Genomic DNA, 25,645 nt, shown 5'->3' with positions numbered 1-25,645 from the left:
ATAGTTAATGTTTACTTAAAACAAACACCACTGAAATGATTGGTGTTGAATCCACTTACATTTGTCAATACTTGAACTCTTTATCTTTAACATTCCCGTTCCAGTAGCTTACGGATTTCTCCTATCTGTTTCCCATTCACTCTTCACTCCCTGATGATGACGTCGGCAATTTCAGAGAGCAGACTCTGTTGTATATGAGAGATTCCAAGTGAAATACCTCACCCCCTCCAAAAGCCCCACTTCTAAGTAACCAGAAATGTCATAGTCTAGGTTAAAACATTTCACCCTGGTGATAATTTTTATTTGTAGGGAACTCAGATACGGGGAATTCCCTCACAGCCCATTCCTTCACCTAAAGCCACTTTCCCACACTATTTTCATCCACATCCACACTGTTTCATAAACCATGGAGGGAATGAAGAAGCTATGTTTTAAAATGTCCAGAAGCTCCCAGCACCCTATTTTGGGATGTCTCTTTAGAAACAAAAGACAAACTCTTGGCATCATGACTTCTGAATCACAGAGCTGGAAGAGACCACAAAAGGCCATCCGGTCCAGCCCCCCTCCTTCTCAGGGACTTAAAAATCACATGCTCCTGGTGGGTGCTCATCCAATCTCCTGCTAAAACCTTCCTTTCCTTTGTGGCAGCCTATTCCATCTACAAACAGCCCTCAACATCAGAAAGTGATTTCCAATCTTTAAAACCGGGGTAGTCAAACTGCGGCCCTCCAGATGTCCATGGACTACAATTCCCAGAAGCCCCTGCCAGCATTCGCTGGCAGGGACTTCTGGGAATTGTAGTCCATGGACATCTGGAGGGCCGCAGTTTGACTACCCCTGCCTCATTTGAACCCATTGCTCCTTGTCCTTGTCTGGAAAGCGGCAATAAACAAGCTGGCCACCTCTTCAGCATGTCTACCTTTCATGTACTTAAATGCAGCTACCAGGCAAGACGCGCGTGGGGCTCCAACACCACAAAGCCACTCGGGTGGCCTTCAAGGAGCTGACAAGGCCGGCGGGAAATGAGCGGGCAGGCCAGAGCCTCGGGGGTTACGCTTGACCTACTATTCTTAGTCCCCCTCCTTTCCAGCCCAGAGCAGCGGCTGCCGCAGAGCCTCCGAAGCAGCGGGCGGCGCTGTGAACCAGCCGTGGCCCGCAGCTCGCGTGGAAAGGGGCTGAGACTGAGGCGGCTGGGGCGGGCCTAGGCGAACCTTTGCGTCTCCCTTCGTGCAGTCCTGCCGTGGAGGCTGGCGCGGGCGCTGGAGTCGGCTGCTGGGGGTGAGGAGGAGAAGCCCTTCTTTCGCAGCGTCATTGCCATGGCGACTCCGGCCTCCGCTGGCGAAGAAGATGCTTTCAGCCGCTACCGCTCCCCCCTCGTCTCGCGCTACGCCAGCCCCGAGATGGCTTTTAACTTCAGCGAGAGGAAGAAGTTCGGGACTTGGCGGCGGCTCTGGCTGTACCTGGCTCAGGCGGAAAAGGTGTGTGTGAGAGGGAAGGCTGGAGGGGCCAAAAGGGCCATGCGGACAGGGAAGCTTTGGCGATTTACAGTAGAGCAGGGGTGGCCAAACGGTGGCTCTCCAGATGCCCATGGACTACAATTCCTATGAGCCCCTGCACCGTGCTTCTTCCAGCTAGTTGCCCTGTGCCGGGGGGGGGGGGGAGGCACAGGAGCCTTCTATACCTATGCACCTCCCTGCTGGCCTGATTTTGCTGCCAAAGAGGAGCACCAGACTTTGCCCTATCAATGGCCATGCTTCCTTGCTCAGCCTAGCACTGGCCAAAGCCAGGGACTCCCATGGCCACGGTCCTTGCCAGCAAGGCATCAACTTCCTTCTCTTCACTGATCATATTGTACCTAGGCACATACATGCCTTTGCTATGCTGGTGCTTCTCTATGCACACTCCCCCTGCGCAGGGGAGAGAGGAAGTCCATCCAGCAAGCATTATTACAAAGAGAATGCATCTATATCTTTAACTGCAATACACTGGAGCCAAACGGACTTAATTTGGAATGGGATTTGGCTTGCTTCCTGTAAATAATGTGTAACACCTGTTGGATTAGTTAACTATAATTGGCATGCTCACTGGTGGGGGCAAGGTCTGTTAAAGGAGGATCTCAAAATATGATGAGCACAGAGCCTGTGATAACTAATACGGGATGGTGAAAATATAACTAAGGTAAGTAATAAAGAATAATTGCTGTGGCACAAGATTGGAATTTAGTAGAAGGTTGTTACAAATAGATTTGTTATATTATTATTGTTGTTTTAATAGGGCCACAATCACTGACGAAGATAAGGAAAACGGGGGAGGGTTTACCTGGGAAACCGTTTTGATTGTGTGTAATTATTTTGGATGATTAAGAATATTTACTATTATTAGAATACTATAAGAAGAAATTAAAGAATTCTTTATTGGATTTTGAATAGCCTGGATAATTCCTATTTTTTCACGGGACTGTGATATCACAAGGAATTGACGGTTCGATAGGTGTAACTGATCTCTGTAGGCTGTTATGGGCCACCCTATGCCATCTCCTAAGAGCCTCTTGTGGCGCAGAGTGATAAGGCAGCAGATATGCAGTCTGAAAGCTTTGCCCATGAGGCTGGAAGTTCAATCCCAGCAGCTGGCTCACGGTTGACTCAGCCTTCCATCCTTCCGAGGTTGGTAAAATGAGTACCCAGCTTGCTGGGGGATAAACGGTAATGACTGGGGAAGGCACTGGCAAACCACCCCGTATTGAGTCTGCCATGAAAACGCTAGAGGGTGTCACCCCAAGGGTCAGACATAACTCGGTGCTTGCACAGGGGATACCTTTACCTTTATGCCATCTCCTACTATGATACAGGCAGCATGTTTCACCATCCTAAGGGGCATTAACCAGTGTGGCTTTGTGATGTTGCAGCCCTACACTGTCTCACCTGGGATTGTAAACAGTTGATGTCAGGGGGATTTATTTATGCATAAATAGATGTAAGTATACTAGTTATACAGAACAGGCCACTAGGTAGGGTGCAACTGTTAGCTCATGCAATGATAGGAACCCTATCCCCTGGACACCCATGCTCAGTTCCATGTCATACACACCAACCTGTTTCTGCAGTAGCCAAGCTGGTGCTTCTGAAAAGTTCCTAAGCAATGTCTCCTCCCCAAATTGTTTTTATGGTGGACTTAAAGGAGTTGCAGGAGACATCTTATTCACACACACACTATTTTCTTTCTCCTTTCCCTTGAAGCTCCTATGACCTCTCCTCTTTTCCTGGCCCCTCTTTTTCCCAACCACCACCCAACTTATATTTGTTTCCCTATCTTAATCTTTTCCTTCTTGCTTCCCTGTTGTAACCTCTACCCAGGAAAACTATGGCCCAGTTATTCAGTGCCAGAAGCCAAGCCAGGCCCAGTTGCAGTGGGGGACTTGCTAGGATTTGCAAAGGGACCTTTGTTTTCCCCGTGTCCCCTTTCTCCACATCATGTATTATCCTTCCATCTTTCTGGTGACCCCCCCATATCCTCATCTTCCCCTGATCCTCCTTCCCATTCACCCACCTTCTATCTGCTCCCAATCTTTAGCAATATTTATTATTTACTTTATATATATCCTTCCTTTCTCCATAGTTGGAACCCAAAATATCTTATATCATTCTCCTCTCCTCCATTTTATCCTCATAACAAGTCTGTGAGGTAAATTAGATCAAGACTTTGTGATTGATCCTGTGAGCTTCCATGGTAGCACAGTGATTTGAACCTGGGTTTCTCATATACTAGTCTGAAACTAACCATTACACCACACTGGATTTCATGGAGTGGCTGCTGTATATGATTTTATTTAGCAACCTTGAAAGACATAATGTAAATGAATTTGATTGACGTTCTTGGAAGCCATCTGTACAGGTGGTTATCACCATTATTGTTGCAGTGAGTTTGTTACTTATGTGATATAGAGTACTTTATTTTGTTAGTCTTGAATTTACTACCAGTCAGCTTCTTCTGATGTTATTCTGCAATGATTCGTAGATATCTCATTCTGCTTAGAGCACCTAAATTAATTTTGATATAGTTGAAGAGAGACCGTAGCTTCGAATTCCCAAAAATTCCCTTGAAGTGGTTTTATAGTCAAATTAATTTTATTTTCAGTGAGATAGAGATGGACATTCCCAACAATAGCAGAAGAAGAGTTCTTTTTAAGGATGCTGTCCGTTTTGAAATATTGGAACACTTGCTGTAAGAAATTGTTATTTGTAATTTTAGCATCCTCTTGTGAAAGGAAAAGGTACTGTGGCACTATAGAACTATTAAACTGCTCAGCAATTATAACACTTTGAAAGTAAAATACTTACAGAGCATTGCTTTTACATTTAATGTATTATTTCATTTTCTCATTGCCAGATGCGGATTCTCATATTTAAAGGATTTTTTCTTTATTTTATGTGAACTATACTTGCATGTAAGTCTAAAAATTGGAACTAAGGGACCAATCCTAATCAGGAATCCTAATGAAGAATATAATGGGGTAGGTGCTTTAGGATGGCAGTGCCATCCTAAACAGAGCCTTTCAAGGCCATTGGCTTAGCATTGTTTACCTAACTACAAGTTCAGTTTGGAATATTGTTTGGAAAAGAGGGATCGCCCTTAGGTTTTGGAGTGAGTTCAGCACTCCGATGTCCCAAATAACCAAAGCTTCAAGAATACTTCTGGATTCAGAAACACCAGTCCATTGCTCTACTGAGTGGTTTAAAATTCTGCTTATGTTCCTGCTACAGTTTGTATTTATTTGTTCTCGGACAGTGTAATCTATTCAGGTGAGTAACCATGTTGGTCTGAAGCGGCAGAACAAAGTTTGAGACCAGTGGCACCTTGACCAACAACATTTTATTCAAGGTGTAAGCTTTTATGTGCATGCACACTTCCTCAGATGCAATGAAATAGGAATTTACCAGTCGATGCATATAGGAAGAAGGTGAATAATAAACTAGTAAATAGCATAATGAAGATGTTTAACAGATTCAAGGACGATACAGAAATAACAAATTTAAGTTTATACAGTTATCATTTGTTTGTGTTCAATTCCAGGGGTAAAGCATAGTGAAGGAAATATATGTTAAGATTGGAAAGATGCATCCCCAATTGGACTAATGGACAGATGCATCTCCAGTTGTGGAACATCAAGAGTAATCAACTGAGAACCTGTCACTGCACTCCATCCGTCTCCCCTCCCCCAAGCATCCTCTTTCCTGACGTGGAGTGACCAGATGTGCAGAGTTATGTCCCCTGTCCTCAGAAAAGAGAAATACATTCCAATCTCTCATTCCAAATTACATTGCATTCTGCTATTCAGTACGTTATACTTCAATCTTTTAGAACTTTCAATGGGTAAACAAGTAGCTGCTTTATTACAAAGGAATTTCAAGAACAGGCTGGAAAGGGAAACTGCTGATTTGCAAGTTGAGTCAAAAGAATGGAATCCCCAGGACTCAACAGGGGGATTGGTTTCTTATTTCACTACACATGCTAACCTCATTCAGCCCTTATATCTGAATTCCAAATGTTGTGCCCTCTTTGTCTTCCCCAGTTCCCAATTAGGAAGAAAGGCAAGGTCTCAAAAGAAAAACAGCATAGTTTATTGGGCCAAGAACTATGTGGACGGGTTCCGTCTTTGCCAAGGGCTCAGATGGAATGCCGTACAGAGCATTTACCATGAGTTGTACTTATACAGAAAATCCATCCATTGTCCATTAGTCATAAACTTAACATAATCAACACATAGTCATAAGTGAGCCATGACATATACCAGGCCCCTTACCATCTTCTATTTTCCATTGACATTAGCATCTATCTTCTACTGATACATGTAACTATCTTATCTCATACACCCTTTTAACATACCATAGAGCATCATTAGTCTTCCTATACCATGCAGTGGCATCAATCTACCTGCATTCCATTCTGGCATTCCGAGGGTCCTCTGTCTCTTATTATTAGTCTTTAATAAGCTGGTGAGCTGTTAGTTTATCTATCCATTAGCTTCTATGTGAAGACTTCCAGGCCTGGGGCCTCATGTCTATATTGAGCCCCTCACTAGGATAGTGACCCTTGGTTCACCTGCAGCCTCATATCTTAGAAAGAGAGAAAGAGGCCCTTTGGGCTGGAAGCTGACCAGAACAAGAAATGTGCTAACAAAGCATCTATTCCTATTAACAAAGCATTTCTAACTAGTGTTTGCAAAGGCTAGTATTTTAACATGTCTATAAGAGATTTGCAAAAATAATATCTATTGGCAGTACATCTCATAGTAATACAAAATGTTTCCTATCACTATCATGAATATGCGGGGTTTTCAAAAGCAGTTGTTTGATTCAATTCTTTTCCTTTTGGACCCTTCACTAACAATCCCCTAGAAAAGGCCATACATCCCCCTCATTTTATTTTCTGAATTGGAAGAATGCGATTGAATAGTAGATTGCAATGTAACATGATGAATGTAATTTGAAATGGGATAAATTGCAAAACCTTTTCATGCAGCTGTATGTCTGATGGAGCAATCCTAACCAGATTTATTTGGCGATAAGTCTCACTTTGCCAATGGCTTTTATTCTTCTGCATCTTCAGTCACACAAGGAGATGTTTGGCTGTGTTTTTTGGGTTACAGCTTATGTTTTGCGTGACCCATTGCTTAATTGGCTCAGAGAAGGCTGACCTTTTCCCCCTGCAGTGTGTGTTTTACCTCACTAAAGGATTTCATAAACCAAAAGCAAACAAAATGTTTTTTTAATCTTCTGACCAAATGTTTAAATCCTTTTCAATTCATAGTGAGATCAGCCACTTTCCCAGAAGCCTTTATAGAATTTATATATTTCTCCCAACTAAAGTTATTCTTTGTGGCCTAGTTAAGCTCAGGGATATCTCAGTGAATAGGAGAGACTTGGGATACCCATGTGATCTCTAGACGGTTACCTACCAACCCCTGAGTCTGCTCTAGCGGAGAGGGCAGTTTATAAATCGAAAAAAATAAAAATAAAGATAACCCATAAATCAAAATAGCCCTGCAGGTTGTCTGCTACCAAGTCAGATTTCTAAAATTTGCTAAGACTCTGAATGCTTCTAAAACAGGGGTAGTCAACCTGTGGTCCTCCAGATGTTCATGGACTACAATTCCCATGAGCCCCTGCCAGCAAACCATAGGCATCTTTTGGGGGATAAGAGATATTTAGGGTTTTATTCTGTTGCTTTCAAATCTGATGTTTTAACCATGACTTGAGTAGGATGTCTTGAGCCACAAGGAAAGTCTGGATATAAATATTTTAATAAGTAAGTTTTAAAAATGAGGGCAGGAAACATTTGAGAGTGAAGAGATTTCTGTGGACCCTAGAAATGGTACTTTAAGTTGACTTGAGTAACTCTGCATAGACTTGCAGAGAAAGATAGTGAGTAGGTGTCAACTATCTGTAGAACTGTTTCCATAAAGTACAGCATTAGCAGTTATAATATATCTTAAGTCCTCTAGTCTGAGACCGGAGTCCGTTATTTTTATCTGAAAGTTCACATTCCTCAGGAGTTACAACTCCATGATCTTGATCCTCAGCTGGCATTCGAGAGACAGTTACACCACACACCTGTTTGCTTCATCAAGTCACTGTCAGAGGGCTAGTTGTTATCACCAATACTTTTTCCTCTTCACTCTGTTGTGGGAGATGATATTTCTGGGTAGGGTTGGGATAGTACACTGGGGAAAGTAAAGAACACCTCTTGTTTATTTACCTTGTTCTGACTGAGGAGTAATATCAGGACTCTCTCAGCCCCACCTTCCTCCCAGGTTGTCTGTTGTGGGGAGAGGAAAGGGAAGGCGACTGTAAACTGCTTTGAGACTCCTTCGGGTAGAGAAAAAGTGGCGTATAAGAACCAACTCTTCTTGATTTTTATATTAGCCACATTCGCACTTTTTATTTAAACCTCATGATTTATTCAACTGGGGCACTCCCATGGGCTTTGTCTGAGTGGCAGAGCAGCTGCTTTGCATGCAGAAGTTCCCCAATTCAAACTGTCATTTTTTGGGGGTGGGGATGTTAAGCAGTAAGTATTGTGATGTGCCCCAGGGGAGCTGCTCCAGATTAGACAATACTGAGCTTGGTAGACTTTATGTTGTTGTTGTGTCTGACCCATTGTGTCTGACCCATGGTGACCCCATGGACAATGATCCTCCAGGCCTTCCTGTCCTCTACCATTCCCCAGAGTCCATTTAAGTTTGCACCTACTGCTTCAGTGACTCCATCCAGCCACCTCATTCTCTGTCGTCCCCTTCTTCTTTTGCCCTCAATCTGCAGAGGAAATGTTCCCTTTAGAACGCTGTAGAAATCCTTTTCCTTGTAAGTTAGGGCTTCAGAGAATATTTCCACAGTAAAGTGATAGTTTGTGTCTGAGAAATCCAGCTCTTCTTTTGCCATGCTTCCCTTTTCAGTGCTGTTTGAGGGGGATGAAGAAGTATTTGAAATATGAATGTACTAGAGCAGGGGTAGTCAAACTGTGGCCCTCCAGATGTCCATGGACTACAATTCCCAGGAGCCCCTGCCAGCGAATGTTGGCAGGGGCTCCTGGGAATTGTAGTCCACGGACATCTGGAGGGCCGCAGTTTGACTACCCCTGAGAAATACTGGATTGGATCCAGAGAAGGTCTGTCAGTTATCCCTGCATTTATGCCTTGAAAGGTTGATTTTCAAGAGATGCTTTTGATGAGAACCAATCTGAAAAGTCGTACTTGTTCAGCTAATGATGCACTAAATCCATTTGAAGAGGATCCGGGATGAGTTATATTTGTAAACAATGTGGTCCTTGTGATTTCATTGGCGCTGGCTTCTGAGAAATGAGATCGTCTGTTTGGTAATGTTCAAAATTTTCTTTCTTATAGTCACTGGGCCTATCCATCACAGATGAGCAAATCCAGGAAATGGAAGCAAATCTGGACAACATAGACTTCAAGATGGCTGCAGAGGAGGAGAAGCGGCTGCGTCATGATGTAATGGCCCATGTACACACATTTGCCCACTGTTGTCCAAAGGCTGCAGGAATAATCCATCTTGGAGCAACTTCCTGCTATGTGGGAGATAATACGGTAAATCAGTGTTCTGAAATTCCTTTTTGTGCAGTTGGTTTTAATCCGTCAAATTTTGGATTACTTAAGAAATTTAATCACATATTTGATAGACATAATATTATTTGAACACTTCTGACAGATTTAGTCTTCAGCATTTTAACCAATATTTATGTTAATTTTTTTTAATTCTTTGATTTGTACCCTGCCCTTCTTGACATTTTATGTTGTTTAATCCAAGTAACCTGGAGAAAAACCTCTCAAAGTTATCAAGATGCTGTGGCTATGATATCACTAACCTGTTATAACTGAGTTTGCAAGCTTACCAAGAGTTCAAGCACTTTTCAACTGTCTGTGAACTCTCTTGGACAGTTGATTAAAGCAGTCGCAAAAAAGAGATTAATTTCTTTTTAATAGCAGTCAGATTAGCCTTCTTATCTTGCTGTATCAGACATAACATGCACATGCTGGTTGGCTTATTTATCCTTGTGTCGATTATCTGAAAGTTAGGAACCAATCAATTAATTACATGATTATGATAGAACAGATATAGAGAAAAATAAGATGGATTAAAAATAAATAAATATGCACTACCGTGACAAGCAAATTGGATTTCTTTGGAAAGAAGTCTCAGAAGACAACTAGGTGAGATTTCCGTGTGTGCCCTTTGGATTTTTTGATAATCCCTTAACAAAAGCAGAAATGTAATTTGCTTTTTAAACTACTTGCTATACAATAATTAATGCTAGGAACATTGATTATATTAGTATTCTTGACTGTAATTATAGGGTTAATCTTTACTTTCTTGTATTATTTTCTGCCTTATTTAATAAAGAGAATAATTTCTTATATCAATAAGATACAAGTTTCTATAGGTTTTCTGTCTGGTTTGCTGGTTTACAGTTGAAACAAAGATCCTTTAGATAAATCCTGGAGAGCTCTGCTGCTAAACTGTTTATAGCCTTTAGAAAGTGTTTAATTCAGGATATCTAACTGAATGTGGGAGGGAATTTCTCATTACATGTCCATTTACCAAGAAGCATTACTTCCATAAAATCTCATGGCTGCAGGTGCACACTACTTTGGCTGTTGATTAAGATGCAATATTTTTTCCATTCTTAAACAATTACACTTAAGTCCTGCATGTTATTATCTGACTTGTCAAAAGTTAATAATAGTAATAGGAGGTAGGTGAAGAAAGAGCTGCAGAACATGTTGGCTATGTCAGTTGAAACAAACACTTTTGACATGTAGAACATGCAGTTCCAGTTTTATGGAATATCTGCCTACGTCCACAAGGATAAAAACCTTTAAGCAATCGGCGTGGGGGATGCAATGAAGATAAGATTTCTTGTGTTTGTTCTAGAATCGAAAAGGTCAAATATGCCACCTCTCTGTAGTTCAGTGTGCTTTAAGCAAAAAGTTAAATATGTAAAGCCCTGCTTAGGATCTAGTCTTCCTGGAAGGCCTTCTCAAGCAGTGAGTGAGGGATGGTGCGCCAGATTCCAAGTTTCTAGTCTCCTCGTGCCACTTCTTCCACACTTTTGTTATCTTTGGTTGTCAATTGGAGCATCCCTTGAAGATCTGGGTTTGATTTAGGAGCCTCCAATTGCTAACCCCCTATGTTACAGTCTAAATATATATCTTTGACAGAAAGCATGTAGCTGTTTCTCTGCAATCAATACTTGACAGATTTAATGCTATTAAACTAGCTGAGCAATTGAGAAGAATGGCCTGCCACTCTTCGTATTAACTTTCTGGCTTCTGGCTTCTCATCTTGTTTTGACAAACCCTACTACTACAGATCTCTAGGTAGTCTTGCATTTTGTTCTCTGTTCTGGAGGTTTGCATATGATTTTTTGGGTTGGGGGGGACATGAACTACAGCTACAATTCTAAGCCAGTCTTTAGTACTAGAAGGAATTTTTAGCTATATTTGAATATTTGATAGAAGCTGCAATCTCTGCTGAAATTGTGAATAAAACGGTGGCTGTTCAATAAAATTGCACCTGAATGTTTTGTGTCTCTTTTTATCTAGGACTTGATTGTTCTTCGTGATGGATTGGATTTGTTACTTCCCAAGGTGAGGCCAAGTATATAGTTTCTGAAGAATATGAATAATATTGTCCAAAATTTAAAAACCTTATAATGTGCGTGGTAATATTACATACATATTATGACTCCGAGAGGCATTCTGTTCAAATAAAATCTGTTCATTCCTTGGATTTGTGGGATTCTTTGGCTTTGAGTGAGAAAAGTCAAGGGGATGAAATCAACCCTTTCCTTAGTGGAGCTGTACTTGCAGTATAGGAAGTAGGAGCCCCTTGTCCCAGTGGTCCCCAACCCCCGGTCCGGGGACTGGTACTGGTCCGTGGATCAGTCGGTACTTTGCCGCGGCTCCTCCTCCCTGGCTGTTGCCTTGGGGGCTGCCCTGCCACTCTGCCGCCGGCTCACCTTTGGTGCTCGCCATGAGTGGGGCTCCCCTTGGCGTGGCACTGCACAACTGCTGCTGGCAGCGCCCCCCAGTGGGCGGTGGGAAGTCAGGGGCAGGAAAGCAAGTGGGAAAGCAAGTGGAGCAGGGGCTCAGGTGGTGGTGATGTCCCTCGGCAAAAGACTACCTCCCCCGGGCCTCAGTATAATTGTCAAGCATTGACCGGTCCCCGGTGATAAAAAGGTTGGGGACCACTGCCTTGTCCCACCTCACTCTAGCCCCATCAACCTGTTCTTCTGAGTAAGTCCTGAAACCTTGGGAATCATCCTTCCAGGGCTAAGAAAGGGCTGTAGAATGTGAGGAAACTTTCATGCATGGAGAGGTAGGATACTGCCTATTGTTTCCCCTGCCTCTTCCAGTCATGCTTGAACATTTTCCAGCTGAACTGTATAGAACAATTCAAGACTAGCCACTTTTCTCCACTACATGGCCTTCTTTTTTCTTACAAGTTTTTCTTGTTTTCTCTAATCTCTTCACTTTCTTATAGCTTGCTAGGGTGATCAACCGCCTGGCAGATTTTGCTGAGAAATATGCCAACTTACCAACCTTGGGCTTCACTCACTACCAGTAAGTAATTCATAGATTTATTAATATGGTGTTGATATAGCTGTCATTTCTATCTTCTTTTTCACCCCCAGCCTCTGATCATATTCTGTTGAGTTAGAGTAAGATAGGAAGAGGTGACCAGTTGTCAATGTCTGATTTTTGTCTTGATTCTGATGGTGTGCTGAGCTGGGTGCTCTCAACTTGAAGATTTCTGTTTCCCAATCAGCTTTTTACAAAAGCTAAGGGCAATGGCCATCAGAACACCATTTCGGGCCTATGCAAAACACACAAATTGAGTAATCAGTTTGCTGTTCCTTAATCAGCAAATATTTAAGCCCTTCTTCATCCCCCACCTCTTTTTAGGTTTGCAAACATTAATTTGGCTTAATGCAATGAGCTCCGATTGCATAGCAAAAAGATGGCTGTCCTAGTACTATCTGCTAGCAAATAAGCTGTTGTTAGGGAAGCTCAAAAGCTAAGAGAAAACTCTCCTCAGATTGTGCCGCTATCAACACAATACATGAAACAGATCATTCTCCACATTCCCGGTTTGTAACTAATTTGTATATAACTTCGTTATAGCATCGTAAAAGGTACACTCTAAAATCCAAGAGAGTTTTATGCTTTTTAAGGAAAAGTATATAACATCTTCCATAGTTACTTCTGTGCTGCATTGCCTACCAGTGAACAGGTAAACTCATGCTGGAATTTTATGCAGAGTTACACCAGTTTAAACCCACTGAAATCCAGGTTTAGACTGAATAACACTGCATCTGTCTACATAAGAAGAGACTTGCTGGATCAAACCAGTGGTCCGTCTAATCCAGCATCCTGTTTCACATAGCAGCCAATCTTTTGTCCCAGAGGACCCCTAAATAGGGCACAAAGGCCTTTCTCTGATGTTGCTTCATAGCACTACATTTCACAGGTTTACTGCCTCTGAATATGGAGGCTCTCTTTCCCACTGTGGCTGGTAGCTATTGATGGACTTTTCCTCTGTAAATCTGCCTCACCGCCTTTTAAAGCTGTCTACATCTATGGCTATCAGTGACTCCACTTGCATAGTTCCACAGCATAATTATTTGTGGAGAGAAGAATTATTTCCTTTTATTTGTCTTGTACAATTTGCCTATCACCTGCATTGAGTGTCCACAAGTTCTAGTATTCTGGAAGCAGGAGAAAAATCTCCCTCTATCAATCACTTTTTGTGGGGGGGTTTCTGTTCCTTCTGTAGCAGCAAGGGAAATCATTTTGTGGTAACATATGTAAGGACTTGTCCTTGAATTGTATTCTTTCTATTGCTTATAGGCCTGCACAATTAACCACTGTAGGTAAACGCTGTGCCCTGTGGATCCAGGATTTGTGCATTGACCTGCACAATTTAGAGCGGGCACGAGATGAGTTGAGGTTTCGGGGTGTGAAGGGCACCACTGGCACCCAGGCCAGCTTCTTGCAGCTCTTCGAAGGAGATCATGACAAAGTAAGTAGTTCCCAACAAAGAACGGCAGTTTGAGTTGCAGTCAGTTTGGGAGGCAAGGGCCATGGTTTGAGGAAATGAAATTTGCATGAGATTCTATTGGAAAAACTCTGATACCTAAGAGAGAGTAGATCAGAGTTACAGGACAAAATGGTGCTTGGATCAGCAGCATGCTGGTTGGGCTCTCAGTGCTGAAGGAACTGGAAATGTGTTCAAGGTGCAGTCCTTGGTCACACTTGATGCCTTCTGAGGTTCTTGTCTGTTTTTCCTTTGAGGTGGAAGAGCTAGACAGGCTGGTGACTGCAATGGCAGGATTTAAGCGGTAGGTAAAAAAAAAAAAAAACCACCCCAAAACAAACAGTACAAAGAAGTGCTAATGGGGATACTTGGGAAGGGAGCTGCTTTATGACATTCTGTGTGAATTGGAATTCTACTCTGCAATGAATGCTTATTCTGCTAGAGCTAACCATTAAGTTCTATTAGGAGAGAGTGGAGCTTTACAATATATGCTTTGTGATGGGCTTTGCAGGAACTCCTTCCGTCGTGGTCCCAGCACTGCTTCTCAGCCTTGCTCTAGCTTCCCTTTTCTCTGTGACCTCCAACTGCATGCTAATCCAAACTGCATTGCCAGACATGTGATTTCTCTAAAAGGTTCCAGGCATTGGATCAAGGAGCCAGTTGATGCTGCATGATATTTATGCAGCACTTATGTTTTCACAGCCTTGTTGAACTTCATGATGCTTTTGTATGCTTGTTTTGTTCCAGAGCTTATATTGTCACAGGCCAGACGTACAGTCGCAAGGTGGATATTGAAGTCCTGTCTGTTCTGGCTAGCCTAGGAGCATCTGTACATAAGGTAGGACTTCCTTCAAGCTTCATATTCAAAACACAGCTGAAAAAGTTTAAACCATTCACTGCTTCTCTAGATATATTCAAAGTAAGACTAAATTTTCCCATGTAGAACATTTGCTTGCCAGTTCAGGCTTTTCAAATTGCTTAACTTATTTTTGTCCAGGATGCAGATATCCCTGTTTACTGAATTACGTACATATAGACAGAAACTGACAGTAAATTCAATGGGAAATCTTGCAAGTTAAGTGTTTGGAGCACTGTGAACTGAATGTTCATTTGATTTTTCTCTAGATCTGTACTGATATTCGCCTCCTGGCAAACCTTAAAGAAATAGAGGAACCTTTTGAGAAAGAACAAATCGGTATGTAACGAGTACAGAAACAGGATTTTACTGTTTTAATTTTTCTTTTAATTACTTGTCTTAATGTTAACCATGTTTACAGGTGACACAAAAATTGGAGATTGTTCCTCTCTTAGATTGCAGACACATTTACAGCACACGTTTTTATATAAAAGACGTATGTACAGAAATAGAGTGTCTAGAATGGCCACTGAAATGAAATGGGATTGTCTTAAGCTGTTGCTGCAGCAGCCATTTAAAAATAACTGTATGGTGTATAAATCAGTGGCTGATTTCCTAAACCGTACCTTGAGCTGCCTCATGCCCAGCAGGCAGACCATGGTTTAGAGCTGTCTGCTTTTGTTTCCCATGCTCTTTGCACTCAGCTTCATAAATTCACTCCTCCCTCCATAGGATAGCAGCCTCTAGAAGTGGAGCGGTGGCTGCTACTGTAGTGTGTTAATTCAGATTTCACACCATATGTAATTCAGACATCACACCATACTTAGCCCCATGAACATAACCCAAATTGACCTACCTATGGGACATTAGTTATCAGGTTAATTTATGTTCTGTGTAAACCGCCCTGAGCAAATTCTGGTTTCCTGGCCAGTCACAAACCATGACTGATCAGTTCAGCTGACATGCTTAAGCTTCCTTAACTTGCTTTGAATTGAGCCAGTATGCCAAATAATTTCGGTCTTTTAGTTTCTGGGAAAACATAGTCTATAAATAAAGCTAAGAATTTTTAAGACATTTTACTGCTACACTTGACAGAGACTGTAGTTTATAAGTAGTTTAAAGATTTATAGGAGGTTAGGTTTTTGCTGCTGTTGTCGTTTGCTAAACAGTACTATTGCAACATTATTCTCACCATTTTAAATATCTTTGCATTCAACGATTGTTTGTGCGGGATTACAGTGGGCAAGCAGCATGTTTTCTAAAGTTATGAGTAATGTTCTGAGAAAGGCACACCATGCTAACACTCTGTATTGCCTTACTTCATTCTTGCATACCCTCTCCTGTTGTACAGGATCCAGTGCCATGCCTTACAAACGGAATCCCATGCGTTCAGAGCGTTGTTGCAGCTTAGCTCGCCATCTTATGACTCTGATCCTGGACCCCCTCCAAACAGCTTCTGTGCAGTGGTTTGAGCGAACTTTGGATGATAGCGCAAACAGGTATGTCTCCAACGTATAGTGCTGGGCGTGGAGTTCAGAGACTGGAATAATTGCAAGGAACAGGTAGTGTGACTTGTACAGCAATCAAAATAACTTTTGGAAGTAAGTGGGCTTGTTCAGAGGAGACCTATTTCCAGATAGGCTGACTTGTGATCTCAGTCTTTAGACGTTACATGGAAGCAACTCTGACATGCTATAGAAAAAACAGTATTTTCCTCTTTAAATATTATTTATTTTTGTTTTCTTAATGATTATACAAATTGAAATGCACATTTAGACTGCATTTAAATAAATTAAATATCTCTTGGAGTCTTCAATTCATTTCAGTTCAGGGATACTTAAATTTATTTATCGATTAATGCTGCATAATACATTTGACACTGCAGATATCAGATACATACACGAGACCATCATTGAAGAACCTAATACCTGCAGCTTAAACTCAGCAAAATATAATTCCAAAACCCAGGGGTGGGACAATGATGGCAAGCCATAAATGGGAAGGGGGGAGAGGGAGTAATCATTACTGAGCTGTTTAAAACATCTCTTTCTGTGTGACCACTACACTTTTTCTCTTATAGTACTTTTTTCTGTAATCTTCCCACAGACGTGTGTCCTTAGCTGAGGCCTTCCTCACTGCTGATATAATTCTTAGTACCTTGCAAAATATTTCTGAAGGTCTTGTGGTATACCCCAAGGTAAGAAGTAGTAAAATCAAAGAATGTGCTTGTAGTGACTTTCAAACTTAGTTCCAGAAGACCCTGGGATTTCTCACTGAGAAGACCACTAATGGCAGAAAGACAGTCAATGAGAGTGCTGGGTATACTTCATAGTTAGCTCAGCCAGGCTGTGAGGACTACGAGGCCTCATCAGCAACAAAAATGAACTGAGTGTGAGCCTAATACGCTCCTTAAAATATGCTTCAATACAGATAGGGGGAGGTGGAAGGGGATTTCTAAATGCAGAAAACTGGTTTGACAATTACTGCCTAAACCCCCCTCCCCTCCAACACTGGGTGAGAATAGGGCTCTTAGAATAATCTCATTTGTATCTGTTGTCTGATTTATGGTGGCTGCAGAGATGCTGTGGGAGTAGGCTTGCCAATCTCCAAGTGGGAGAAAGAGATTTCCCAGAATTACAGCTGGTCTCCAGGTAAAAGGGATCAGTTTCTCGGGAGAAAATGGCCACTTTGAAAGGTGGACTTTATAATATTATACCCCACTGTTGTCACTCCCCTACCCCCCAAATCTTTAGGAATTTCACAGCCCAAATATAGTAACCTTAGGTGGGAGATAGTCCCTACTGAGCGGGCCATTATTCTCCTATCCTCCATTTTATCCTCACAACAACCCTGTGAGGTAGGTTAGGTCAAGAGTGTATGCCTAGCCCAAGATTACCCATCAAGGCGCAAGCGCATCTCCCAGATACTAGTACGACGTTCTTAACCACTACATCAACACTGGCTTATGTAGTATTAGGATGTTCACGGATGGACGGACAGACAGAGTGAGCTTACCTGCAAGGGTCCTTTCCAGTCATGGAAAGCATAACCTCCAGTACAATGACTCCTCCCAGTGTCTTCTGGGAGGTTCGAGCCCTTTTTCCAAAGGGTCAAGTCATTCCTGGCCTCGTGCACAGAGGGAGCCAGCTCTGACAAAGCACTATTTGACATGATGAGATGGTTTTCCTCTGAGAGCAATAATACTGGTCAGTGAAAATTAAAGCCAGGACCAGAAGGAATTCCAGTGCTTTGGGTTTTCTCCCTCCCTGACCTCAGTAGAAATCTGTTCCTATTATCCAGTTTGACTTGGAGAAAGGGATAATGGCTCCATTAACGTTTAAAAAGTTGAGAAAGGCTGGTGTAACTGTTACTTTGATTTTGGCTTTAGGTGATTGCAAGACGTATTCAACAGGAATTGCCTTTCATGTCTACTGAAAATATTATCATGGCTATGGTGAAAGCTGGGGGCAATCGTCAGGTATGTTGGATATTAGGCTCCTTCAGGTGCTTAACTCAAGAATAGAGGGATTATAGGATAGATTTTGAAACCAGTTTATTGGACACAAATCTTTCTAGCGCCATTTCCTAGAACCGTTAATCATATTATCATACCTTTATTTTGTTCTTTTTATGTAAAGGCAAAGAAAACACTGGCTGTAGGGAAGTGTTTCTCATTGTTCTGTTAATCTAACCAAGAATGCATAGATGCTCTAATCTGTTGTACTGTCAATGGTAATGTTGCTATAAAAACAAGGCAATTAATTAACATAACAATATGACTCTTACAAGTTACAATAATTACAAGGCAAAACAATAATGCTTCTTTATTAAACTCACTCCCATGTTTTATTGCTTGATGGTGCTTTAACTTAAGATGAATGATAGAAAGCAATTCCCTGTCCTCCCTGGACTGATGAAGAACAGAGGGAAAGACCATGCTGGGTCAGACTAAAGAACCATTTAGTCAGCATTCTTTTCCCACTGGCATTCAACTGGAGGCCTACAATCAGGGCTTGAATGCAGTAACCTTTCCCACTTTTGCCTGCCTCCGGACTCAGCAAATGATGTGTCACGGTTTATTGCCTCTGCATAGGAAGGCTAATAGCTGTTACTCTATTTGCCATTAATGTGTTCCCTTGACTATACATTAACTACTTTGTCCATCCTGAACCTGTCAGTCGGTTTCACTGGAAAACTCCAAAGCCCAACTATGGGGAAGGGAGGACAAGCTCTGCCTTACACCATGTATAATTCAATAGTGTCAGAGGCAGAAAAAACTCACAATAAGGCTTCTATAGAAAGAAAGCTTTAATTGGAAGTAGATCTGAATACTCAAACATCTCAAAGTCAAGACTGTTCGATATCGGGGAAGCAAGCAGATCAATACAATTATCCCGCCGAAACCAGACCCGTTCCCAGGGGAGGGTGTCATCCCCCACGCAGGTGGTATCCTGGGCTTCCTGCCAAAGTGTCTCTGTTGGCACGGCCTTGGTCAGCTCGGTGCCTCAAGCCGCAGATAAGATGTTTACAGGGGCACTGGTAACAAAGTATCACAGCAGGGAGAACATGCAGTGTGAAAAGCGAAGGGGGATCAAAGGAAGGTTAGAGGATCAAACAAAACACTACAGAGCCCAAAGCACAATGGTTACATGGGAAAAGCAGCAGAAATAGCATACACACAAAAATGGAGTCTCTCTGGTTCAGTTGGTACAGACATGGCAGAGAGCAGGAGACTGATCCTGACAAATAGACCCCTGCCATGGTGACCCCCTCAGTATCATAATTTTAGACAAAGGGAGGTACAAACCAGAAGAAAGATCCCCCTACCAGTGGATTTCAAACTAAGTAAAATTAAACAGTTGGTCCTTACTACAGGCCATTTGTTTTGACTACTTAGTATGGATGCATTTATACTGAGAGACAGCAGACAATCTAATATTGATCGACTTTAGACATTTCTATTCCCGCTTTTCTCCTGCTTGCAGCATCTGAAGAGACTGTTGGGAGCTTGGAGACTGTAGCTCATGCCAAGAGATATGTCAAACCGGGAGGGTTTGTCCCTAGAAATATTCTATATCTAAACCGCATTTTAAAAACAGGACTAAGTGGATCTGTTCTTTGCATCGCTTCCTGATTTTTTTGTCCAAGCCTAATGAGTAGTTTTCTTTAAAATGCTCTGCACAGATTTTTATTTTATTTTTTTTGGGGGGGGGAGGACATCAAGCTACAACTGACTTACGGCAACCCTCTGAGATTTTCAAGGCAAGAGACATTCGGAAGTGGTTTGCCATGGCCTGCCTTTGCTGCACAGCCCTGAATTTCTTTGCTGGCCTCCTGTATAGATACTAACCAGAGCTGACTTGATCTGATGAGACTGGTCTAGCCTGGGCTGTCCAAGGTGTTCAGAGAATTCCGTAATATATCGGAAGCACTCCAGAAAAAAATTGAGGGGGGTTACCACCTCTCATAGAGAAGAAAGCATCCACCTTATGTTGCTCTTAATAAACTTAAAAAAAAGAGAACATCCATCCTCTGCAGTTGTTCTGTCATGTATAGTTCAAATGCAATACCCTTTTAATTAGACTCTGTGGCCAATGTATGCTCCTCACTCTGCAGGTTTAGTATGTTTCCTGATTTATTAGTAATGGGATATCCACTTCTCTCTGGGTTTTTTAGGATTGTCATGAGAAGATACGGGTGCTGTCCCAGCAAGCAGCTGCTGTTGTAAAACAAGAAGGGGGTGATAACGATCTCATTGCTCGTATCCATGCTGATCCTTACTTCAGCCCCATCCATGATCAACTGGAAATCCTCCTAGAACCTAAATCCTTTACTGGACGTGCCTCCCAACAGGTTAGGAATGGAGAGTAGTCTTTTGTTCTCATGGGGTTGATATGTTTTGAAACTTTTCAGGCTAATTTATCCATGGCCTGCTCATCCTTCCTTATTGCTTACTTGGAAACATTAACTGAATGCCTCTGATTTGCAGATGGTAAAGCTGAATGAATCCCAAAGCCTTATTATTATTATTATTATTATTATTATTATTATTATTTCCCTGCCTTTCCTCTGTGACAGGTGACAAGATTCCTGAAAGAAGAGGTCTACCCAGTGCTGACCCCATACCAGAGCAAGATGGGTGTAAAAATGGAGCTTACTCTTTGAATTAAGTTTTTATTGGGGTTTATGTATCATCAAGGATAATAAAGCATTTTAAAAACTTAAATGTATGAATTGGTTCTTGGATAATTCTAGGTGAATATAGTCTAAGATGCTGTGGGAATGTTTCTGTGGCAGTTCTAGGAGGTCACAAAGTCACTCATAACCTTTGCTAGAGGATATGCAGTTCATTTAAAGCTAATAGCTGCGTAATGATTGTGGTTTTTCAGTTTCACACTCTTTGTCATTCAAAAAATGCTATATCAGTTTGCAGTTCCACTACAATTGGAAAATGGTATAAACATGTATGGTACCATCATTTTTTAGTCCCTGTGCAGTGTGTTCAACTTACTGGCTATTAAAAAGTAGAGGTGAAACAATTCAAAGATATTGAGTTATGTACTGAACGAGCTGTACTGAAATCAAGGAGAGGCTGGGTATAGTTTCCTGTGCAGAATTCCTTTGCAAAAAAAAAAATACAGATGTAATTCGCTCACACAGTCTATGAGGAAATAGAAGATTAAAATGATTAAGTGTCCTGGTCTGAAGTGCTTGATTTTGTAATACATACACCTGACACTCATAATACATTAATTGCCATTACATTGTTCTTCAAAAATTATTCTTCAGCAGACAGATCAGAATTTTTTAAAAACATGGGGAACTTCTGCTTGCCCAAAGGTAAAATATATACAGCTATTTACAAACTTAATATTTCCTTGCATTGTTGAAGAGTTCTATACTATACTATTCTATAAGAGTTCTCAACTATACCGAAAGGCTATTTTGTATCTGGAGGGCCTAGTTTTATTGTCCTCCTGATAGATTCAAGTAGGTAGCCGCGTTGGTCTGAAGTAGAACAAATTTTGAGAACTTGGTCTGCAGTGACAGCCCCTGGGAGTACCATGGGGGATCTGGGCCTGGTATTCCCAGGGGCAGTCATTCCATTCTTTGCCTTCCCATTCCAGGCCCAGAATGGAAAATGTATTCCATTCCATGTTTTCTTTGCAACTGTTTCTCTACTATAATGTATTTCAATGGAGCACATGGAAGTCAATGGGGATTCTTGCCTGCCATTATTTCAATGGGTCTTTGACCATCTCCTATGGTTTCCAGTGGGCATGCTTGTCATTCGTTTTTGTACATCCCTTTCTGCCCAACAGAATGAAGATGTTTATCAGATACGCAGCCTCTAGCTCGGGGGTAGTCAAACTGCAGCCCTCGAGATGTCCATGGACTACAATTCCCATGAGCGCCTCGCTGGCAGGAGCTCATGGGAATTGTAGTCCATGGACATCTCGAGGGCCGCAGCTCTAGCTGGTGTTTTAAGAAGCCACCTTGTTTTACCACAGACAAAGAGCTCGCACACAATGTTTATAAACTCTTAAAAACCGCACAAGTTGCGCTGCCATTGAATAACAGGCGGTTCTTTGTGGGGAAAGGAACTCTGTGTTCCTTGCCGAGGTTCCCAGCCACCCCTGGAGACTCCGTTACTTCCTGGCCGAGAAAGCTCTTCGCCGCCCGGCTCTGGGCTAAGCTCCGCGGGTGCGGCTAAGGCTGGAAGCGCCGCCTGCGCACAGCCCGGCCTCGGCGGCGTGGTCGCTTTGGGGACCCGGGCGAGGGGCTGCAGTTTTGTAGGAGGCCTGCAGGGGCCGCCAGCGAAGCAGGAAACGGTCCACCGAAATCCCGAGAGGGCCGGCCGCTACCGGAAGAAAGCGTAGCCATGACGTGGAAAGAGAGTTCTCCGGGACTGCAATTCCCATAGCTCTCTGCGCCTTCCTCTTGCTGCGCGTGCGTCGTGCTTTAGGTCGGCTCTGACAGGAACTTGTTGAGGGGCGAATTGAGAGCGGGCAGGAGCGCAGTCCGGAGGTGGGTGCCTGGAGCTTCTGCGCGAGGAAAGGGAGGCTTGCCGCCTGGGACGCCCCTCTCTGAGGAGGATGAGGGGTAAGCGGCAGCGGCTCCGAGAGGAGAGGGGTTGGGGTCGAGCCATATGGAAGAGGCGGTCGGCGAGAAAAAGGCGTGAAGGGAGCGGGGGGGGGGCTGCAGGCTGGGGTTGGGGGGGGGCAGCCACAGAGAGGCAACCGGCCGCAGGATCGGCGCAGGCACGGCTGGGGAGTAAGCAAAAAGGCGGGTGAAGAGCCGCGGAGGGCGAGTCACACGGCGTCGGTTTGGGTTGGGAGCCCAAAATCAAGACCCGTTTTGAGGGTGCCTAGCGAGCATTTGCTACAGCTGCTGCTTCTGCTGCTTCGTTGAAAGGCGAGAGATCCGGGGGGTGGGGGTGGGGGTGGGGGGGGGGAGAGAAGGAAAAGCGGCACTGAAGGCTTGCCAAGAATCTGGTCCAAATGGAAACAAACATGCGTGTGTACATTTTAGTCGTCTCCACCAGCCCCACTGCAAGATCGATGGAGATGGGTAGCCTGCTAGTCCGGCAGGTAGGGGTCCTCTGCGGCTCTCCTCTTTGAAAAAGAATGGTCCCTAATTTACATGAGTGTGTGTGTGTGTGTGTGTTTGTGTGTGTGAAGTACAATTAAGCCAAAACTGACTTATGGCGACTCCTTAGGATTTTCAAGGCAAATGACTGCAAAAGGTGGTTTGCTGCTCCTGCATAGAGACCCTGGAATTCCTTGCTAGTCCCCCATCCAAATGTTAAGATCTTGACACTGCTTAGCCTGGGCCACCCAGATCAGGGCACTATCAAATTTGCATTACATAGATGGTTAGTAAGTGAAACATTTTTTTTGGGGGGGGGGGACCTGAAAAACACTACATTCATATGTTTCCATGACTCAGAGCGAGAATGACTTGACACACAGTAGCCTGGGAAGAGCTTTTTTCCTGGTTCTGTACTGTAGCATCTCTTACCTGTGCAACTTCCTGTCTCCTTTCTTTACATGTTTATAATTTACTACTCCTTCAAGAAACGCTATAGCTATGAATAACTTTTCCAAGAAGAGAGCATGCAGAAGAGATGCTTATAAGCATGTTATTATAGACATTTATTGCCACAGTCAATGCAGCAAAATCTCCGATTCCCAAAACAAGCTGTTCCAAGTGCAAGTACAAGTCAATCCATTCCATACAATAACATTCAATCTACTCCCGGTAAATTTCCAAGTCCCTTTCCTGTCTAGTCTTCCCTGCTGATATATACTTTAATGCCCTTCCTTCTTTCCAATTACTTTGAAACGTCTTGGATCCCATTCTTGCTGCAAGGATCTGTTTGGGCTTAGAATTTACTAGAACTGCAACTGCATGGTTTGAATTTTAATGGATCTGTTGAAAATTTTCCAGATCAAGGTCTGGCTTTGATTTTTTGTAAATTCTGAAGACTGGTACATGAGAGAATGAAAATGAAATTCATGAGTGATATTATAGTTTACAATTTAATTTTATGAAATGTGTGTGTTTCACCTTAAACTGGAGTGATAACAATCTTTTTTCATATGCCTCATTGAAAGTTTTCTTTTTATATTTATCTGGTGACTCACATGTCCACACTGCAATTCTCTGACTCATTTTTTCAAAGCATTGTCAGGTTTAATTGAATTTGTTCAGAGCCTATTTATGCTCTGTTCATTTTTCTTTCTGTGTTTCCAGACTCTCAGTTCCACACCTGTTATATTGTCTGTTTCCCTTTGACATTCTTTGCCCTAAAAAACTATGTGTTTAAAGTTTAATGCACATTTACTAAAAAGGAAGTTCCCTGGAATTAGTAGATCTTGTAATTGAACAGAACTGTGGCCTAATGATCTGATCCCTTTTTCAATGTTACTTAATTCCTAAGATTGCAGTTCCGTTTACACTCACTTGGAAGTAAGTCCACTGAATTCAGTGTGCGTACTTGTCTTCATTGGCAGGGATCTCTTTATCTTATGTTAGAATCGGAATAAAACTTGTTAGCTATTAAAGTGGAATAATAGCTCTTTTATGGCTAAAATTGCATAAGATTAACTTGCACATGTTTATATGGGTAGCTGTGTTGGTTTGGATCAACAGAACAAAGTTTGACTCCAGTGGCATCTTTAAGACCAATAAAGCTTAATTCTGAGTAGAAGCTTTCATGTGCATGCACACAAAAGCATATACCCAGAGTTAAACTTTGTTGGTCTTAAAAGTGCCACTAGACTCAAACTGTTATATTGTTTATAGTCCCTATTCTCATTACTTTGTCTACTTAGGCTTGAATAGGAATAAATTTCAGAGGTCTGTATAAACAGTGAAATTAAACACTTTGCAAATGCCTAGGCAAGAAAATACTAATGCAGAGTAGGAAAAATATCTATATAAATAAAATCATGACCTTAACAAAATGCTGAAGGTTCCAAAGCCTCCTATTGGTGGAATTGCCCCCTCCTCCAGGTCCAACTGCTGCTCTTGCTCAAGATTCTGCACTCCCCCCTCCCTTCAGGCCTGCTGCAAAGGAGCTTCTAACAACCCCTGACTGTGGTGAGGGAGGCGTTTCTGCGAGCAACACAGGGGAGTCTGAGGGCATGGGTGTGTTTTCCTTTTGAGGGGGAAAGCTTTCCCCTTCTGCCTAACAGCTGGCTGACAGGGAGGCCACAGAAAAGCCCCTTTGCACATAAAATGCTGCTGTGGCCAGCCTTGCTTCTGGAGGGAAGACGCAGTCAAGCCATGAGTGTCTCTTCTCCATCACTCTCTGGCTATTTGGTGCCTACCATGCAAGGTTGCTGTGGAGATGAAATACATGAGGTCTACTGCACAGGGTTGCGGTGGGGGGGGGTTGCCTCCTGTTTTATCTGCACAACAACCCTGTGCAGTAGGCCTCAAGTATTTAATCTCCACAACAAACTGTGTGGGAGGCCTCAAAAGTTTCTTTTACACAACATCTCTGTCTACCCCCAAAGCAGCCAGTTCTGTTGGAGAGCTGATCTTTATAGTCTGGAGATGAGCTGTAATTCCAGGATATCTCCAGGCCACACCTGTGTTAGAAATATTCCTTGAGGTTTGAAAGAGGGGCCTCAAAAGGGTATAATGCCTCCACAGCCACCCAACTAGT

At 42.6% G+C, this 25,645-nt stretch overlaps 2 protein-coding genes across 4 annotated transcripts in view; both read left to right on the top strand.

The window, feature by feature from the left end:
- Window positions 1-1,180: 1,180 nt before the first annotated feature.
- ADSL (adenylosuccinate lyase) lies at window positions 1,181-20,695 on the top strand. 2 transcript variants are annotated; one of them, XM_077339427.1, is made up of 13 exons: window positions 1,181-1,478; window positions 8,900-9,103; window positions 11,120-11,164; window positions 12,060-12,139; window positions 13,427-13,598; window positions 13,871-13,917; window positions 14,361-14,451; window positions 14,739-14,808; window positions 15,821-15,968; window positions 16,576-16,666; window positions 17,858-17,947; window positions 20,146-20,322; window positions 20,548-20,695. In XM_077339427.1, the coding sequence occupies exons 1-13, from the start codon at window positions 1,317-1,319 to the stop codon at window positions 20,632-20,634; spliced, it is 1,464 nt and encodes a 487-aa protein (XP_077195542.1). In that variant the 5' UTR covers window positions 1,181-1,316; the 3' UTR covers window positions 20,635-20,695. The 2 variants fall into 2 exon arrangements, with proteins under 2 accessions (XP_077195542.1, XP_077195543.1); XM_077339428.1 differs by lacking the exon at window positions 1,181-1,478 and adding an exon at window positions 2,005-2,178.
- A 1,659-nt stretch (window positions 20,696-22,354) lies between these two features.
- Window positions 22,355-25,645, top strand: part of SGSM3 (small G protein signaling modulator 3) — a 30,277-nt gene continuing 26,986 nt past the window's right edge. The window contains exon 1 of one of the 2 annotated variants that reach the window (XM_077339407.1): window positions 22,355-22,497. The gene's annotated coding sequence lies outside the window, so the exon portion shown is untranslated. Of the gene's footprint in view, window positions 22,573-25,645 lie in introns of both variants that reach the window. The other variant, XM_077339406.1, reaches the window with a different exon arrangement.

This window comes from Paroedura picta, chromosome 5 (genome assembly GCF_049243985.1).
Source record: "Paroedura picta isolate Pp20150507F chromosome 5, Ppicta_v3.0, whole genome shotgun sequence".
NCBI classification, from domain to species: domain Eukaryota; kingdom Metazoa; phylum Chordata; class Lepidosauria; order Squamata; family Gekkonidae; genus Paroedura; species Paroedura picta.
The sequence above is the reverse complement of the archived record's forward strand: the minus strand, read 5'-3'. Positions and strand labels throughout refer to the sequence as shown.